General features: G+C 39.5%; 1 protein-coding gene across 6 annotated transcripts in view; it reads right to left on the minus strand.

Moving 5' to 3' along the window:
* Positions 1-5156: 5156 nt before the first annotated feature.
* The window catches only part of KMT5B (lysine methyltransferase 5B), a 39137-nt gene continuing 25053 nt past the window's right edge, over positions 5157-19240 (minus strand). For 5 of the 6 annotated variants that reach the window (XM_065838405.2, XM_065838406.2, XM_071809062.1 and 2 more), the window contains 5 exons: positions 18589-18755; positions 17898-17917; positions 17591-17727; positions 14788-14984; positions 5157-7934 (listed from right to left, as the gene is read on the minus strand). In XM_065838405.2, the coding sequence (XP_065694477.1) occupies positions 6466-7934; positions 14788-14984; positions 17591-17727; positions 17898-17917; positions 18589-18755 (1990 nt within the window). In that variant the 3' untranslated portion in view covers positions 5157-6465. Of the gene's footprint in view, positions 7935-13974; positions 14118-14787; positions 14985-17590; positions 17728-17897; positions 17918-18588; positions 18756-19240 lie in introns of all 6 variants that reach the window. The other variant, XR_010651398.2, reaches the window with a different exon arrangement.

Raw genomic sequence — 19240 nt, forward strand, 5'->3', positions numbered from 1 at the left:
CTAGAAGCCTAATAAGATTTTCATTTTACTGCACAACATATTCCCCGAGCTAGAATCCTTCATCATCAATCACTCCAGGCAGCTGAACCATCTCTGCTACTCATCACTGGCCCAGAATTGCCTTCTACAGAAGAGGACATACTCTAGGCTTAAACCTTACGCAATGCAGCACGGAACAGCATGGATTTTGGCGGGGGGCGGTAGGGAGGTGGGGGTGTGGGGGTGGGGAGGGGGTGGGCACGGGCGTGTGAAACTATTTTTCCACTTGATTTTACAACACTCAATTTCAATACAAAAATTAATAAAGCAGCTGAGGACAGTAAAAGATTAATAACTACTCTGTCTCAAAACATATCCCTTCTTTTCCCCCCGCCTCGAAGAATGCAAAAATATTCTTTTCATTTCAAAATGGTTTTAAATGAAAGCCAGCATGAAGAAAATGCAAGGGACATGTATCGATTTTTTAAAAAATTGGTATTTTTTTAAAATGTGTGCTATGCAGCTATCAACACATAAACAACTCTGAAAAATAAAGAAAATACATTGAATTTTAAGGAGTGATTAACGTGACCTCAGAACCTATGTTTGGTCCCATATTTAAATGGCATACAAGTAGCCTGGCTTCTGGATTTCACTGTATATCTAAAATAGCTGGACTCTACATGACTTTTCTGTGGCATGTCAAGAAGAAAACTTTCAGAAGCATTTAAGTAATTTAAAAGCCTAAATCTGGTTCTTAAAAGTAACTGTAAATGCTGTCTCACTGTTAATACTGAAAGCATTGGCACAGTGTTTTCCTTTTTAAGAAGGTATACATTGAGGTTACACCCAAGGTTGCATCTCAAAGCTTGCTGTTACTTCTGAAGTTGTAAAGGGTTATTCACTGAAGCATTAGCAGTTTGGCTTTATGGGAAGGGACTCCTGGGCTGCGGTCTACTGTCACTGGATGGCCTATAGCTAATCTTTGGCTCTCAAACATTTTGGGTGGGTCTTGCATGTGAGCTACAGGAGGGGACTTAATCTCTGGATCTGGAAAGACTATCTTTCTGTCTCAGCACTCAATATTATTCAAGAGATTTTGGTAACCCTGACCATGAATTACTCATCAGTCGTAATGCTTCACATACAGAAGTTATGCCAATATCAATAAAATTGTGTTCTATCCAACACATTTCTATGATTGTTATTCTCTACCTTAAGTCTACCAGTTTAAAACCAATTCTGTTGTAAAGTGTTGCAGCCAAACATATTAATTGGAGCAGAAGAGACTATAAACCTAATTACCGAATAGAATTGACTTCTGATGCACATCATAAAGCACCAGTGGAAAAAATCTACAGTTTGTTGGACCCACAGACAGCTGCACACTTGACTGAAACTCACTACCAAAACCATTATCTTTTGCTTGTTAAAACAATTTCTGAAGAACACTGTTTAACTGTCCCCATACCTGTTTCAGTGCTGACATACCTATACCTACAACAAGGAGTCCTCCAACATCACCACCTAAGCTACTGTTTCTGTGGTAGGAATTGTTCTGATCAAATTTCACACAAGGATGAATCTGAGTAAATTTAAAGTTAAATCAAATGTAGTTGCCTAGGAAGAAGTCACAGTGTTTGTTGGAAGGAGCAGTAATACTGAAAAAACTGTGTATACCTTGCAATAATAAAAATATTTCATGGCATTAGTGTAAATAAGGTAGTAAGTCAGGCATCACTACCATAGAAGTTCCCTTGGTGGGCAAAAGCCAGCAGCTATAATAGGCAAAAAAGAAAAAATACATAGCTAGTGTTGCTGCCATGCAATTATGCTGAAGACAAACAACCTACCATAACCTTGTTAATTTGTGAAATCAAGAGTTAAGGAAGGGGCTACAGAGATTATGTAAGGCCACAGGATTACTTATGATCCAGTCCAAATGAGAGAATACTCACTGGGGAAGGGGATTTAGGAAAACACATGACAGTAGCAGATATAATGCAAACTTAAGCTATTTTGCTTTTAATTTCCAGTTATTCTGCACAACTTCCAAACCTTCGCCCTCTCATTCTAAAAAGAGCAATCAACCATACAAACATGGGGAGTAAAATAATTCTGTTTCTGAGCTTATTTTTAAAAGCGTGCACTGGTAGCACTAGGCTAAATAGGCAAAGAAACCAGAAAACAAAAAACAGGGAAAAGCAGACTTGAATACATACTTTGGGGAGTACCCTCAGTGTGTTTAGCACATAGTGGCTGGCAGTGTAACTGAATAAAGCCAATGCATTGTGAATAACAGAGTAACACCCTGAATGACCGTAAGCTTCACAGAAGCTAATATCCAAGCATCCAAACAAACAAAAAACACCAAACAAACAAACCACATTGGAAAAGCAAAAGAAAAAAAGACAGTATCAGGACATTCATGTCTTGCGGAGAATCCACAGCAATTTTATCAAACACAATGTTTTTCAAGTCCAAATCTCCCTGGCTTGCACACTATATCTGGAGTTACAGATGAGGTAGGAAAGAGCATGCTAGATCAGCTCATGGGGGGGCTTATATCAGACAATATTACAATAACATCCAACAATCATGAGTTTCTGCTGTTTGCAGAAACTGCTTCTTCTCAGCATAAGCAATTTTCCAGAAATTCCCTGGTGTCCATGGGAATGTCCCTGTACACGTGAAGCAGGAAAGGCTTGATTTTTCATTTGGCTATTTCCAATTATATCACTCCTCCTCAAATTTAAATTACCTTTCTATATCACTCCAAAGAGACATGAGAAAGGTTAAACTGCCCTGTGCAAGGCCGGCAGACACGTACTAATTTTCTTCTCTGTATCTCTGGGATTGACATGAAGAGTATCTAATAGGATCAAACTGTCTGTAATGTATTTTGCAGTGGTTTTACTGTATAGTAAGACTATGCAAGCTTTTACTTGAGCATGGTACTTAGAAGTGCTCCCTCTCCCATATGCTCACTGTATTTTTTAAGCTCACAATTCTATAACAGTTTTGTGAAGAAACAGTATTTTTGTCTTACGAAGAGTCAACACCTTTTCCCCATCCCTATTAACTCACCACATCAAAGGTGAAAGTCCGCTACATCTGCTACACGAATGTTCAAAGGCTCATGCTGAACTAGATGGCAGCCCAGTATACACTGCTTGTGCCAGGATGCTTACAAATCCACTGCCAAACTGCTATTTTCATGGTGGTTATAATGTTTCCTTTTTAGCCTCCCAACCTGCTACACATAACAAAGATAACTGACAAAGCCCATCTGTAATATGCTTCCTCCAACTCTTCAACCTGCTGAAGGACATACTGGGGTCATCCTAAACCTACCTGTCTGTAGCATCTTTTCTTACCAGTATGCTGGGAAATTAAGAGACATAAAGGCTACAGAGGGTCCCTGACATTCAAATCATTGTTAACTTTACAGTGTTTCATGACCCAGACAGAAACATCCCCAGTTTGTCAAGTTCTCACACATGTGACACAAACGTTCATATTTCCCCCGATTACTAGGGATCCTACAAAGGATAGGGAAACATAACGATCTGCCAATTCACATAGAAATTATGGAAAAATAATATTTTCTGGAGTAGAGGAAGGATAGAAGAGACTAGGGTTGTACAATCCCTGCCTACCTGATCAACTTTGGGGAACACATTTACTTATTTTTAAGGTGTTTGTAACACCAAAAATCTGTAGACATGTCTACCCTGGAAATAACTAAAAGCTTTTGCTCTGAATTCTCCAAGATAATTGTTCTGTGAACTGGAGCAATCCAGAGTTCCTGATGCCCAAAGAGGTATTTGTACATATTTTTGTATCAAAGAAACGCAGCTCCCATTAAGGGGCTGGCTGAACTATGAGTTAGTAGGAACATCTACTCCAGGAAAACAGCGTCTACCTCTAAGGGCAGGATTCTCTTGTCATTCCTTCATCACCTCTTTCATTATCTGCTTTCATTGCTTCATGTTGGTCTAGCAAGCCCTAAACTTACTCTTGAGCATAGCGGTCAGCAAATACCAACAACAGCTGGCAATGTTTGCGTGCTGCATCAACCCCTTTTTCTCAAATACCCAAGTGAACTATGTTTCTGCAAACCAATCACCATCCACTAGACCCACCAAGGCTGCTGGGGGACCATTCAGCATGAATTTGCAAGCAGGAGGAGCAGGGAGGCAGACGAGGTACAAGAAAAATGGTGTATGGAGCAAACTACGGGAACTGGTATCCCAGTGCGCACGACAGTAATGATCTACAAGGCAGTGAACAGAAAGCATGCAACTCTGTTACAAACTCTTCACATTTTCACTGATATAGCCACATACTTGCAGGGCACATCACCAGTAAAATTGCAGGTGAATTCTTGAGGAAACAGCTGTATTACTGTTATTTGTCATCAACTGTAGCTGAACTCAGTACTCAAAAATATCAGCACACTTACCAAAGGTTTCATCTTCAGTCTTCCATGTACTAAAGCCCCAGGACCGACAGGAGAGGCTCTGCATTGCATAAAGGCCTACCTTTTTTTTTTTTTTTTTTTTTAAATATACTCTCTGTACCCGAGACACAGCTTGCCTTTAACAGAGACTGGGCACAGCAACAAAAAAAAAAGTTACAAGTATTGTGTCTAATTCTGTATTTAATTCTCTGCTAAGAATACAGAAGGACAGATAAAGGCAGGTTCTACCATCCGATTTGCAGTCTAAAAAATACTGAAATGCTTTTGGAGATTTTTTTTAAAAATTATTCATTTCTGTGAGGGTCAGAGAGATGGGCCAAACCCTTATGATGAACTCATGTGCAAATTCACCCACCCATTTCCACTAATACTTTCAAAACTGGGTAAATACAGTGGCCATGTAACTCAAACTCTTGTTCTTCTGGGCAGAGAGGGTTGGACCTGACATCCAAATACTATGGAGCTGAGAATGGATTCAACTAACCCAAGAGCACATTTCAGTCAAGATGCTATTTCTGTTTCTACACCCTTAGATAAAAAATCTCCAAACCTTAATCCATGGTTCCATAAAAACACAAATAGCATAGACCACAGTGCTATACAGTTATATCCACCGTAACATTTTAAGCCTGTTTCAAAGAAATAGCTTACAAAGGAGATCTATGCATACAAACAAGTCCATTGTGCCCAGAGGTTTCCTAACATTCTTTTATTAAAAACAAAAGAGCCAAAGATTGCCCTGATACTCTTCATTGTTATAAAGCAGACTCTGAAGTATAACATGAACTATGTACGAGCAAAGAACTCCAGCTGATGCAGAGTTTAAAACTAGGTTTACAATTTCCTACTTTATTTGCATGGATGTATTTCTAAACTTAAAAACCCTTCTGGCAAGTTACCTCAATTTCTTATGACAAAATTTCTCACAACACACAAATATTTACAACATATACATATTTTTTCAGTCTTTTACAACTGGTTCTTAAAAGACAAACAATTTATAGGTTACCACAGAACAAAAGCTGTGACTTAGTTTTTTTTTTAATTTCATAAAACTATCATAAGTTAAAGTGAATAGATTTTCTTTAAATTCCTTGTAGCATTTTACAAGTGCAACAGAAAATATGAAGAACCAATTTAGGACACTGCAGTTCATTGGATAAATGTTGCCCATCGTAATCACATTATTTCACAGCAAATTCTTGAAAAAATAAGCACCAATCATTCTTGCAAAGAACAATTTTATCTAAAAGTATTGAAAAGTGTTAAATACAAGGTGTTTAATTTACATAACAAGCAATAAATACACCATTATCCAAACTTTTATTATGCATACTGCTACCCTTGTACATATAATGTACTAAAAAGTCAGCAAACTGTCAACAACTTCTCATTTTTTTTTAAAAAAATCTTTTTTTAAAGAAATCAATTTGACTTCCAACCAACTGTTTGCTACTATAACAAAGGCCGCAAACAGTATGTCTCGGACAGCATACAGTGTTAAAATTGACAAACTCCAAGGGGGAAAAAAAACATCTAGCAAATAAACTGAAAAGCTGTAGATCATTGCTGGTGATATTAACATATACTAGAAAACCTTATTATACTGCTACTATGATTTTTTAAATTGTTTAGTCAAATATTGTAAGAGCAAACTAATGCTCTTACTAATAAAAAATAATTATGTAGCCACACTGTATTCTCATTGTCCTGCATGGAAAGATTTGATGCAATTTCATAACTTCGCTTGAGCCTTTATTTTACAACAGAGCATTACCTCTATCCCAGAATTGCACATAAGGCTATTAAAAAGTACAATAAAAATCTGCACAAATCAGACTTAAGAAGAGTCAGTATGCTGTACACTTTCTACATTATCTTGATAGGTGAATAAACAATAAAGAAGTGCTGCCACTAAATTTTCCAGAAAGTTCTTCAGTTAAAGAATAATCAAATGGATTTTCTCTTTAAATGACATCCAGGTCAGTTTAAGATCTATAAGCTTATGCATTGAGTCTTAAAGACTGATCTTCTCTCCTCCTGGAAGAAATATCAATATCTATTGAATCTTTGCCAACAATAAGCCTTAATCTCTTCGCTGGAGGAAGAGGAATAAAGTCATCAAATTCGTCATCATAGTCATCTTCCTCTTCATCATTCTCTTCTGATGAAGATTCATCTGCTGTTTCCTCTTCATAGTGACCATAATCATCTACTTCCATTCTTGACTCCAAAAGGGAAAGAGTTTCACTACAACACATACCATTTTCATGAAGGTCCTCAGGGTATGTCCCTCTGTTTTCTTCCTCTCGTTTTAGCTGTATTTTTAATTTTGTTGAACTATTGCCTGATCCTGAGTTAAACCCATTATTTAGCTTTGCTACATATAAATTATTATCCTTTTCATGGTCTTTGCTTAATTTGATGCTTATTTTTGAAGAACTCATTCCATCACTTTCTTGGTCATTTGCCTTGCTACTGCTATCATGGCGTCTACGAAGAGTCAGTTTAGGTATCCCAGAGCTATTTTCAAGGATAAGTTGTGCATCATATCTCGTGATTCGTCTCTTCTTCTTGCTTTTTGCAGTTCTAAAGCTATCTTTTGCTGTAAAATTGTCAGATGTTAAAACAGAGCAGCCACCAGATCCAGGGATACAGTCTTTATAGCCAACAGGTGTGTCTACCACATTATTCCTCTCTTTGAGTTCTGAATGAGAACTAATCAAATCTGGTACTCCATCTTTCACAGGTGTACTGTGTGTAGTATCAATTTCTTCTATTTTTGCAGATGGCTTCACAAGTTTTCCTTGTCGAGATTTCTTTTTTGACATGCCTGCATCATTTTTCTGGTATCTAATCTGCCCTTTATGTGATGGTCCATGAGTCACGTCATTTTCATTTTTCACATGAGACTGTTGCTCTAAAATATCCAATTGTGTTTCGGTCAAATTATTTTTATAGCTATCCAACATATTTGGTTCAAGCTTTATGTCAGAGGTCTCCTTCAAATTCATCCTTGCTCTCATTGACCTCCTTGTTACATATGTGCAGGGTGGTATATCACCATGCTCGTGAGCACCTTTCACAGAATTCAGTTTATGTTCTCTTGCTGCGTGCCTTGTTAAGCATCCACTAGAGACTGCAACTTTGACTGGTCCCTCCAATTCTTTATCCTTTTTAATGGGCAAATTTTTATACAAAACTACTTTAGGCTCTTTGAGAACTAAATTTCCCATATCGAGCTTTCTGGAAGCATTCTTTTGCTCTGGCCTTTTGCACTGATTTCTCAACTTTATCTTTGAAAGTAAAGGCTTTGCAGGCTTTTTCAGTCTCTTTGGTACCCTGGAATTATTTATATGAGTTAGTTTAGATGAGGTAGAATTTGATGATGCTGGAATTCTTGATATAGACTGTCTTGTTAATGTTCTGGTTTTGCTGTTCTTTTTCACGCCAATTGAAGATTTTCTGTTATCTGTAAAACAAAAAGGTGGCTTTGTTATGACACTGCTTTATCCTGAGATTCCTAGTCCCAAATACTGCAGTTGTTTATAATTTTAAACACTTCATCGAAATCTGTGAAACAGGCTAGAGAGTACACAGTAAAGAGGCAAGACCGCTTAACTTGCAAATCAGACATGAAAAAAATTGTCAAGTCACAAGCACACCTGAATTCCAGTTACACTTCCCTTACTGCCCCAAATATACCAAATTTGGTTTTTACTGAAATAATTCTTCTCCCATTTTTTTCAAAAATCTGTCCCACATTACCCACAGATTTTACTGAGTATTATTCCAACAAAATCTTATGATCAGCATGCTGTAGTATTAACCCAGAATTTTCTCCTACAGGGGAAGGAAAAAACCTGCTTAACTACTGTAATGGTTTCCATTTCAGGTATCTAGTTTCCTATCACCTACTGTGGTAAGCAAAGTAGTTTTGTCTACCCAAGCAAAGCTGTAATTCTAAAGCTTTTTAAATTAGAGATCATAAGAGAGTTTTGGGAAGTTGTGTGCCTTTAAAAAAAAAAAAAAAAAAATCACAGGGTCAAAGAGGAGCCAGATGGAACCATATTTTATGTGGTTCTAAACCTGTTTGCTATTAGGTTGATGCAGAAGTAATCGCGGTTTTGGACTGTGAATTTTAAGTCATTATAACCAGGCTCAAACACATCTTTATTAATAAAAATAGGAACCACTACATTTTTGTCAATGGGAAATAAGTTCATTTATTCCTGTAGCGTAAAAACCTGTGCTTCAGATTTCAATGAAGTCTTGGAAAGCATTTTCTGCATCCTTCTGGACATGGAAGTGTTTTCCCTACCAAAAGTTGTCAGGATGCTTGAAAAACTGGTAGTAGGTTGGTGAGAGGTCAGGTGAATATGGCAGATGAGGCAAAACTTTGTAGCCCAATTCATTCAACTTTGGAAATGTTGGTTGTGTGACATGCTGTCTGGCATTGTTGTGGAAAAGAATTGGGTCCTTTCTGTTGACCAACACTGGCTCCAGGCATTGCAGCTTTTGCTGCATCTCATTGATTTGCTGAACAGATTTCTCAGATGTAATAGTCTCACTGGGATTCAAAAAGCTGTAATGGATCAGACTGGTAGCAGACCACCAAAGAGTGATCATGACCTCTTTTTGGTGCAAGTTTGGCTTTGCGAAGTGCTTTGGAGGTTCTTCTCAGTCCAACCACTGGCCATCGCCAGTTGTCATATAAAATCCACTTTTCATCACAAGTCACAATTGGATTGAGAAATGGTTCACCGTTGTTGTGTAAAAGAATAGAGGGTGCGACATTTCAAAATGACAATTTATTTTCAGCCAGCTTGTGAGGCACTTTTTTTCCCCCCCCCAATTTGCTTCAAATGCCAAACGACTATAGAATGGTCAATGTTAAGTTCTTTGGCAACTTCTCATGTAGCTGTAAGAGGATCAGCTTCGATGATTGCTCTCAGCTGGTCACTGTGAACTTCAAATGGCTGCCACTATGCTCCTCATCTTCAAGGCTCTGGTCTCCTTTGCAAAACTTCTTGAACTACCACTGCACTGTACGTTCATCAGCAGTTCTCGGGCCAAATGCATTGCTAATGTTGTGAGTTGTCTCTGCTGTTTCACGACCCATTTTGAACTCAAATAAGAAACATGCTCGAATTTGCTTTTTGTCTAATATAATTTCCATAGTCTAAAATAAATATAAAATAAATAGCAAGTAATAAGTCAGTAGCAAAAAAAGAAAGCAAAAAGAGCGCACTGAAATGACATATAAAAAACCCCACATTTAAGAATGTATTTCAATATCAAACAGCAAATTTCAACAATGCAAAATCTGCAATTCCTTTTGCACCAACCTAATAGTTAAGTCAAAGTTGAAGTTATTTATATTTAGCCTATACTGAAGATGGGAGGCTTGGGGAAGGGGTAAAGTAAATAAATGATACTCACTACTCCATGAAGAGAAGTCTCTCAGGAGCATCACAAACAAAAATCCCTTCCAATTTCTTCGAAGATTACTAACTGTACACTTTCACTTTAAAATAGGTACCTGAACTATCAGTCATAGAATCATTTCAGTTGGAAGAGACCCTCAGGATCATCGAGTCAAACCATAACCTAACATAACTCCAGCACTAAACCATGTCCCTAAGAACCATGTCTAAATGTCTTTTAAACACCTCCTGGAACAGTGATTCCACCACTTCCCTGGGCAGCCTGTTCCAATGCCTGACAACCCCTCCCGTGAAGAATTTTTTCCTAATATCCATTCTAAACCTCCCCTGGCACACCTTGAGGCCATTTCCTCTTGTCTTAACACTTGCTACTTGGGAGAAGAGACTAACACTCTCCATGCTCCTTTCACGTAGTTGTAGACAGTGATAAGGTCTCCCCTCAGCCTCCTTTTCTCCAGGCTAAACAGCCCCAGGTCCCCCAACTGCTCCTCATAAGACTTTTACTCCAGGCCCCTGAGCAGCTTCGTTGCCCTTCTCTGCACTCTCTCCAGTACTTCAATGTTTTTCTTAAGATGAGGGGCTCAAAACTGAATATACAGTATTCAGGGGCCTCACCAGCACCGAGTACAAGTGTACAATCGTTTCTCTAGTTCTTCTGGCCACACTATTCCTGATACAACCAGCAGGATGCTGCTGGCCCTTTTGGCCACCTGGGCACACTGCTGGCTCATGTTCAGTTAGCTGTTGATCAACACCCCGAGATCTCTTTCTGCCAGGCAGCTTTCCAGCAACTCTTCCCTGAACCTGTAGCGCTGCCTGGGGTTGTTGTGACCCAAGTGTTGTGACCTGGCACTTGGCCTTGTTGAACCTCATACAATTGGCCTCAGCCCAGAAATCCAGCTGGTCCAGATCCCTCTGTAGAGCCTTCCTACCCTCCAGCAGATCAACACACCCAACCTATTTGGTGTCATTTGCAAACTTACTGAGGGTGCACTCAATCCCTTCATCCAGATCACTGATAAAGAGTTTAAACAGAACTGGCCCCAATACTGAGCCCTGGGGAACACCACTCGTGACTGGCCACCAACTGGATTTGACTCTGTTCACCACAACTCTTTGGGCCCGGCCATCCAGCCAGTTCTTTATCCATCAAAGAGTACACACATCGAGGCCATGAGCTGCCAGCTTCTCCAGGAGAATGCTGTGGGATACTGTGTGAAACACCTTATTGCAGTTTAAGTACACAACACCCACAGCTTTTCCCTCATCTACTAGATGGGTCACCTTGTCATAGAAGGAGATCAGGCTGGTCAAGCAGGACCAGCCTTTCATAAACCCATGTTGAGTGGGTCTGATCATATGGTTCTCTTGTATGTGCCATGCGATGTTACTCAAGATCATCTGCTTCATGACCTTCTCTGGCACAGAGGTCAGACTGACAGGTCTGTAGTTCCCTGAATCCTCCTTCCAGCCCTTCTTGTAGATGGGTGCCACATTTGCCAACTTCCAGTCAACTGGGACCTCCCCAGTTAGCCAGGGTTGCTGATAGATAATGGAAAGTGGCTCAGTGAACATCTCCACCAGCTTCCTCAGCACCCTTGCGTGTACCCATCTGGCCCCATAGACTTGTTGGTGTCCAAGAGATGTAGCAGGTCGCTAACCATTTCCCCTTGGATTATTGGGGCTTCATTCTGCTCCCTATCCCTGTCTTCTGACTCAGGGGGCTGGGTACCTGAAGCACAACTGTTCTGACTATTAAAGACTGAGGCAAAGAAGGCATTTAGCACCTCAGCCTTTCCATCATCCTCTGTCACTATGTTTCCCCCAGCATCCATCAAGGGTTGGAGATTCTCCTTAGCTCTTCTTTTGTTGCTGATATATTTATAGAAGCATTTCTTGTTGCCTTTTACAGCTGTAGCCAGGCCCAGCTCAAGTTGGGCTTTGGCCCTTCTAATTTTCTCCCTGCATAACCTCACAGCATCCTTGTATTCCTCTTTAGCCTGTCCCTTCTTCCAAAGGTTATAAATTCTCTTTTTATTCCTAAGTTCCAGCCGCAGCTCTCTATTCAGCCAGGCCAGCCTTCTTCCCTGCTGGCTTGCCTTTCAGCACACGGAGACAGCCTGCTCCTGTGCCTCTAAGATTACCTTCTTGAAGAGAGACCAGCCTTCCTGGACAACCTTGTACTTCAGGTCTGCCTCACCAGCCAACGAGCCCCTTAAACAGGTCAAATCTGCCCTTTGGAAGTCCAAAGCAGCAGATCTGCTGACAGCCCTTCTAACTTCTCCAAGAATAGAAAACTCAGTCACAGAATCATGAAATGGTTAGGGTTGGAAGGCACCTCTAGAGATCATCTAGTCCAACCCAGCTGTTAAAGCAAGTACACCTAGAGTAGATTGGAATGTGTCCAGATGGGTTTTGAATGTCTCCAGAGAAGGAGACTCCACAACCTCTCTGGGCAGCCTGTTCCAGTGATCCGTCACTCTCAAAGAAAAGAAGTTTCTCTTTATATTCAGATGGAACCTCCTATGTTTCAGTCTGTGCCTGTTGCCTCTTATCCTATCGTTGGGCACCCTGAAAGAAGTCTGGTCCCATCCTCTTGACATCCACCCTTGAGATATTTATAAACACTGATGAGATCCCACTCAGCCTTTTCTTCTCCAGGCTGAACAGATCCAGTTCTCTCAGCCTCTGTTCTTAAAAAAGGTGCTCTAGGCCCCTAATCATCTTCGTAGTCTGCCACTGGAGTCTCTCCAGTAATTCCTTATCCTTCCTAAACTGGGAAGCCCAGAACTGGACACAGTACTCCAGATGCGGTCTCACCAGGGCAGAGTAGAGAGTGAAGTGCAACCTGCTGGTCGCACTCTTCTTAATGCAGCCCAGGATACTGCTGGCCTTCTTGGCCACAAGGGCACATTGTTGCCTCATGGTCAATCTGCTGTCAACCAGAACTCCCAAGTCCTTCTCTGCAATGCTGCTCTCCAGCAGGCCCACCCCCAACCTTTACTGATGCCTGGGGTTATTCCTCCCCAGGCGCATGACCCCACACTTGCTCTTGTTGAACTTCATCAGGTTCTTCTCTGCCCAGTCCTCCAGCCTGTCCAGGTCTTGCTGAATGGCAGCATAGCCTTCTGGTGTGTCAGCCCTTCCACCCAGTTTGGTACCACCAGCAAACCTGCTGAGGGTGCACTCAGTCTCTTCATGCAGGTCATTACTGAAGAGGTTCAACAGGACTGGACCTGACACTGACACCTAGGGAACCCCACTAACTACAGGCCTCCAACCAGACTTTACACTGATGATCACAACCTTCTGAGCTCTGCCATCCAGCCAGTTCATACCATCATAAAAGGCTATCAGGTTGGTCAAACATGATTTCCCTTTGGTGAACCCATGCTGACTACCCCTGATAACCTTATTTTCTTCCACATTCTTGAAGATGACATCCAGAATGAGCTGTTTCATCACCTTTCCAGGGATGGAGGTGAGCTGACTGGCCTGTAATTTCCTGGGTCATTCTTCTTGCCCTTTCTGAAGACTGGAGTGACGCTGGCTTTCCTCCAGCCCTCAGGCGCCTCTCCTGTTCTCCAAGACCTTTCAAAGATGATGGAAAGTGACTTTGCAATAACATCTGCCAACTCTCTCAGCACTTGTGAGCTCATCCCATCAGGGTCCATGGATTTGCAGATGTTCAGTTTGTGTAAACAATCTCTAACTTGATCTTTCTCAACCAAGGGAAAGTCTTCCTTTCTCTGGACTTTCTTTCCTACCTCCAGGGTCTGGGATTCCTGAGGGCCAGTTTTAGCAGTAAAGATGGACGTGAAGAAGGCATTCAATAAGTCTGCCTTCTCTGTATCATCTGTCACCAGAACACCCTCCTCATTCAGCAGCAGACCTACATTTTCCCAAATCTTCCTTTTGCTGCTGATATACTTGAAGCAGCCCTTTTTGTTGTCTTTTCCTGGTCACTATGCCCAAGACAACCTCCAACCAACACACTGCCCACAAGTCCTTCTCTATTTACAAACAACAGATCCAGTGGGATGCCTTCCCTGGAGGTTCACTCACCAGCTGTGTCAGGACCTTGTCTTCCATGCACTCCATGAGTCTCCTAGACGGCTTCCTCTCTGCTGTATTTCCAGCAGACATCTGGTATGTTGAAGTCCCCCATAAGAACAAGGGCTAGTGACTGGGAGACTTCTCCCAGCTGCCTGCAAAATATTTAATCTGCCTCTTCATCCTGATAGAGTGGTCTGTAACAGACCCCCACCAGGATGTCCACCTTGTTGCTCTTCCCCTTGATTCTCACCCATAGACACCCAACCCTATCACCACCCTCATCAAGTTCAAGACAATCAAAACACTCCCTAACATACACGGCTACCCCACCTCCTCTCTTTCCTCACCTATCCCTTCTGAATATGGATGTCCTGGATGTGGAGAGTGAATAGCTGCCCAATTTAATGGGTCTCTAAAGGAAACAACTATTTCTTTAACAATCTCTACTAACAGTGTTGTAGATAACTACATATGTTTTCTTTCCTAAACCATACTACTGCATGTGATAGTTCACCATACTTTGAAATACATACCTTAATGACAGAACTTTAACTGACATGCTTAGAAATATGACACAAACTATTTGCTTTTAATATAAATAAAACAGAAGAGAAACATACCATGTATTGTTCTTGACATGCTTAAGAAAAATCATGCATTTGCTATTTAAATTGCCTTTAGATTTCTGAATAAATTACAGTTCTACAGACCAGTATCTGAGATGCATCTCAACACTAAGCGAGGAATTCCATCACCGTGAAAGTTCTTTATGTTTTTATGAAACCTTTAATCCTGCATTCAAAAGCTCTTCCCCTTACTTACTTGCATTAGATTTTTCCTGAGTGGTATCTGCATCAGTGTTAGAGCTGACGGACTGGCTGTCTGAATTTTTGCTGCTGTCACCCAACTTTTTAAGTCTGTTCAATCGTTTATCTGTTTCTCTCAGTCCATATTTACTATTAATCACAGGAGTAGGTGCTGGTAATCCCACTCTTGATTTAAAAGCACCAGTTCCACGTCTACAAAGAAAAACAGGACATAATATAAACTTTGAACTTTGTTTAATATACAATAGTTTGAATCCCAAGTATATATGGATTAAAAAAATACCAATAGCCACTTAATTTATTAGCATTTTATGGGCTGTTTTAATAAGATGTTTATATACTTATTTCATTTTAGTAAGATGTGCAGAAAAACCTTCTATTTATTTCTTGCAAGAAGAAAAACTGCAAAAGTAAGTTTTCCCTTGCTTTATGCCTATTGTTTCATCGTCAAACTATACAGCTGAAAATTACTTACAGTAGTTCAAAATGCTACTTATACTAGCTTAGAAAACAACGTAAATGCGTCCTAATCACATTGGGCGAGTAAAAAAACGCCAGCTTCAGTTACAATGCTTGTTACTGCACCAACCAGGGTTGGAAAGTACAGAAAATGAAATAAAATTATCACACAGTTCTGTGTTTTTTTGTAACTGGAAGAATCCAGTATGTATTTACAAGGATCATTAAATCACTGAGCAAACTTATTACTTGAAAAGAAAAAGTTATCACAGAAAAGGATGAAGACTAAGAATTCCTGTACTTGCATTTCAACCAGTACAACTAGGATTCCTTTGATACTCTGCAGTAATCCAGTATGCTTGCACTTCACAGAACTACTGAAGACAACTTCAGTTTGGATTCCAGTGTGTTGTACTGGAAGGAAATCTACAGAACTTGACTAAAATTGCATCAGAAAAATGAGACAGGATCTTAAGCTCCACAACGTTAATTATTATGCAGACACAATACTTGTTCTGAAGTTAGCTGGTATTTGTTTGATATAGAACATTATTTCTGTATTACTTTGAATTCAGCAAATTACAGGCAGATTAAGATACTAGACTGAACATGGCACAAGAAACAGCCACTTCAGATCAAAAAGTAATGGTTCTATGAACAACCATAAGTGTCTCCTGACATGTCTTTGGTGCTCAGTTGTCTCAGCCAGCGTGAACAGCAGGCTCACCTAAAAAGACAACATGTACATATGTAAAGATACGCATCTTTTCTTGGTGATGATTTTTGGAGGCTTGGGGAAAAAAAAACAACAACAACAACAACAAACAACAAAACAAACTGTAAAGTGCTAACCTTCCCACAGCTCCAACATACCCCACAGATTCTTAGAAGTCAGGCATTTTAACATTAAAAATTAACACCCTTTACAGCATAGTCAGAATTGGGTCACTTCAAGATGACTTTTTTGTGATGTACAAAGCGACAGTTGCCTTGTTATTGTTGGTTAGGACTCATTTTTCCTTGCTCAACTCCCCTAAATCCAAATCTCTCATATTTGCTGTAACATGGACTGTGACTGAAAAGCAGATTCCTGAAGTTAAAATTAACAAAACGTTAGCTTTAAAATATAACATTTTAATGTACTTAAAATACAAAGATGACAAGTTAATGAAAATGTTTGGACACAAAATTCAATTGTCCTGAAAGAGAAAGTATGTCAGAATTACATTAAAATCAACAATCAAAGTAACATGAGCAAAAAGAAACAAGGCAAAGTAACCAGGAAACCAACTAACAAGGAAAGAACAATCAGTGTTCACACTTATAGAGTACTACACAGCTTCCAGGACTGATGCATGTTATTACTAGCAGCTCTCTAGATGAAGTCTGAGACCGTACCCTTCACTTAGAATGATCTCCTGACATTGTATGAGTTTGGAGGTCCACACCAGAAGGTTTTCCCTTGAATTGCAAGAATTGGTAGTGACCTAATTGGCTAGTAAAAATGAAGGTAAGCTATTCATATGTAGGTGTACTAAGCTACTTCTCAATATTATTAATATTTTGACCTTTATAGGTGTTTTTTCTCTCTACAGTTAGGTCAAAACGGTAACAAAACTGTAACAGGTTCTACATAGTTCCTCTTGGAATCAGGTGAGGCTCTCACAAATGATGTTGAGCCTCCATGCTCACAGTAAGCAGAAGTTTCAATATAGCAAAAACTAACTATGAATTCCTTTGAACTGATTTTGTGAAGAAATGAGGTCGGGACAGCACAGGTGAAAAACAAATATAACAACAACTTCGCTGCTACTGTACGATGGACAGATATAGGCAAGTGCTGTACAAACCTGTAGATCTTTACGAATGCACAAACCCCCAGGTCCTAACAACACAGGGTGAAAAGTACTTTGCCCATTCCCAGTAGAAGAGAACTTCAGGTCAACATAAAGAACACTAATGAAATTTGCTTTTTCTAGTGCAAAAACAGAACAGAAGTTGGGGGTCAGTTGCTAATGGTCTCACAGAAGCTACAACTGCTTTTCCTTCCAATTCTAGTTTATTTGGTATAAATATTCTTAACAATCTACACTTGTTTTGTTATTTTCATTTTGGGCTATTTCCAGAACAGAGAATCAGAAGAAAAACAGAATGCAGGAGTTCTCAGAAAACACGGCCATTCAGTAATAACATTAACAACAAAAAAAAAATCACTACAACAAATACCTAGGAAGCAATTATGTGTCCAAAAATCTTAGTACTCATAATTAAGGACTTTCAGTTCCACAAAATTTATCATTAATATGACCGATTTGAAACTTATTTCCGCTAATGCATACCTTTCACAGGTGTAACATTCGCAGTATTCATTATTTTCTCCAAAAAACCCATCTCCATAGTAACAAGAGATTTCTTCTCCAGGTTCAATATCTCTTAGAGCTTTCACACATGCTGTATCCCTGCCCGTTGATACAAACTGGGAAAGAATATGACAGAAAGGAGAAAAAAAAAAAAAATCATTAAGGTTGAAGAGTATCTGAATAGGAAAAAAACAAAAGTAAAACAGTTGGGGAGGAAGAGATGCAGGGACAAAAGGGGAAATAAATGCGGGGTGCTTTATTTATTTACTTTTAATTTCTTGCTTACCTTACAGTTAGGTCTGCAATCTGAAAAAGGTCCAAAAGATAAAGTCAATTAACTGTTGATAAGACCTGAAACATGAATAATTGTAGATATCTAAAGTAAGGATTCACTCTGACTTCAATAATTGTAGAATCTCAACTAAATACTGGGATTTATGTTAGTATTGCACAAAACTATACATCGAAAGATACCTATTTTGGTATAGTTTGGTTTCTGAGCTCTTCCCTAAGCTATCACAAATATTCAGTTTCCCTCCTCTTTAAAGTAATAGGATTTACCTTAAATCCTGCAGATTCTTTCTTCAGCATACAAACGCAACAGAATCACTTAAGCTTCTGTGCGAAACGTTAAAGAAGGCATAAGAAGTTCATCTAACAAATACATTACTGTTGACTAAGTTCACAATGAATTCAAGGTAACTTAAAATATGCTCCACTAATTTACCTGCCAGATTCAAAGTCTGTGTAAAGGAAGGAGACATCACTTCCTAGAGCCCTCTGAGTTTCCCAGTTCACAGTCATTCAGGTCTGGTCTGGGAAAATCCCAACAGGATTTTGTCCTACAGTGATCCAGTATGCCAGATTCAGAGATGTTTCTCTAAGGTAAGGTCCTGTATTGTTCAGCTCACATATAAAAACACTTCTGAGCAGAATTGCTTATGTTCTTTAACATACTTCCTATACTTACTACTCACCATGATTGATAAATGCAGCAGGACCAAGCCACAATTGTGCACAGTTTTTCCGTGTGGAATACATGACACTGAAGTCATTTTCCCCATGTCTCAGCAGCATGTTTTCTTCCATTTCTGACAGTTCAGCAATACAGCCCACAAGTAATTCTATTTTATCATTCCGTTTCCTTTAGTGTAAAAAAGTAGAAGAAATAAGAATAAACATGCCAAAATTACAAAGTAATTTCACAAAAAGAAATGTTGTCAATAACAGGAAGTGTTTTGTATATCATTTCTCACTCAACCCCTGTAAACCTCATGTTTTACTTCAGTTAGAGATAAGATATTAGGCTAAACAGACTTTTTATCAGACATGAAATAAATGTTTTTGTTACTATATAGAATCAACTACATCAATTCTGACAGACATTACCATCGTTGTTTCTACAATTTTCTGAGACTGCAACCAAGAAATTGCAGGAGCTGATTACTTCAGCTCCTGTAGTTGTTAAAACCAAAAGCAAGATTTTTTTCATCCCTATCAGCACTTCAGGTATTTTAACTTCCTCCAGCTGTTCTTGTTTACATTTCCTATACTTCGTCCTTTGGCCAAGAAAACACAACATAGTGAAGATGCTCCATGCCTTCTTAACAAACACCCAGCATTGACTCA

The sequence above is a fragment of the Patagioenas fasciata genome, chromosome 5, assembly GCF_037038585.1.
Source record: "Patagioenas fasciata isolate bPatFas1 chromosome 5, bPatFas1.hap1, whole genome shotgun sequence".
NCBI lineage: Eukaryota > Metazoa > Chordata > Aves > Columbiformes > Columbidae > Patagioenas > Patagioenas fasciata.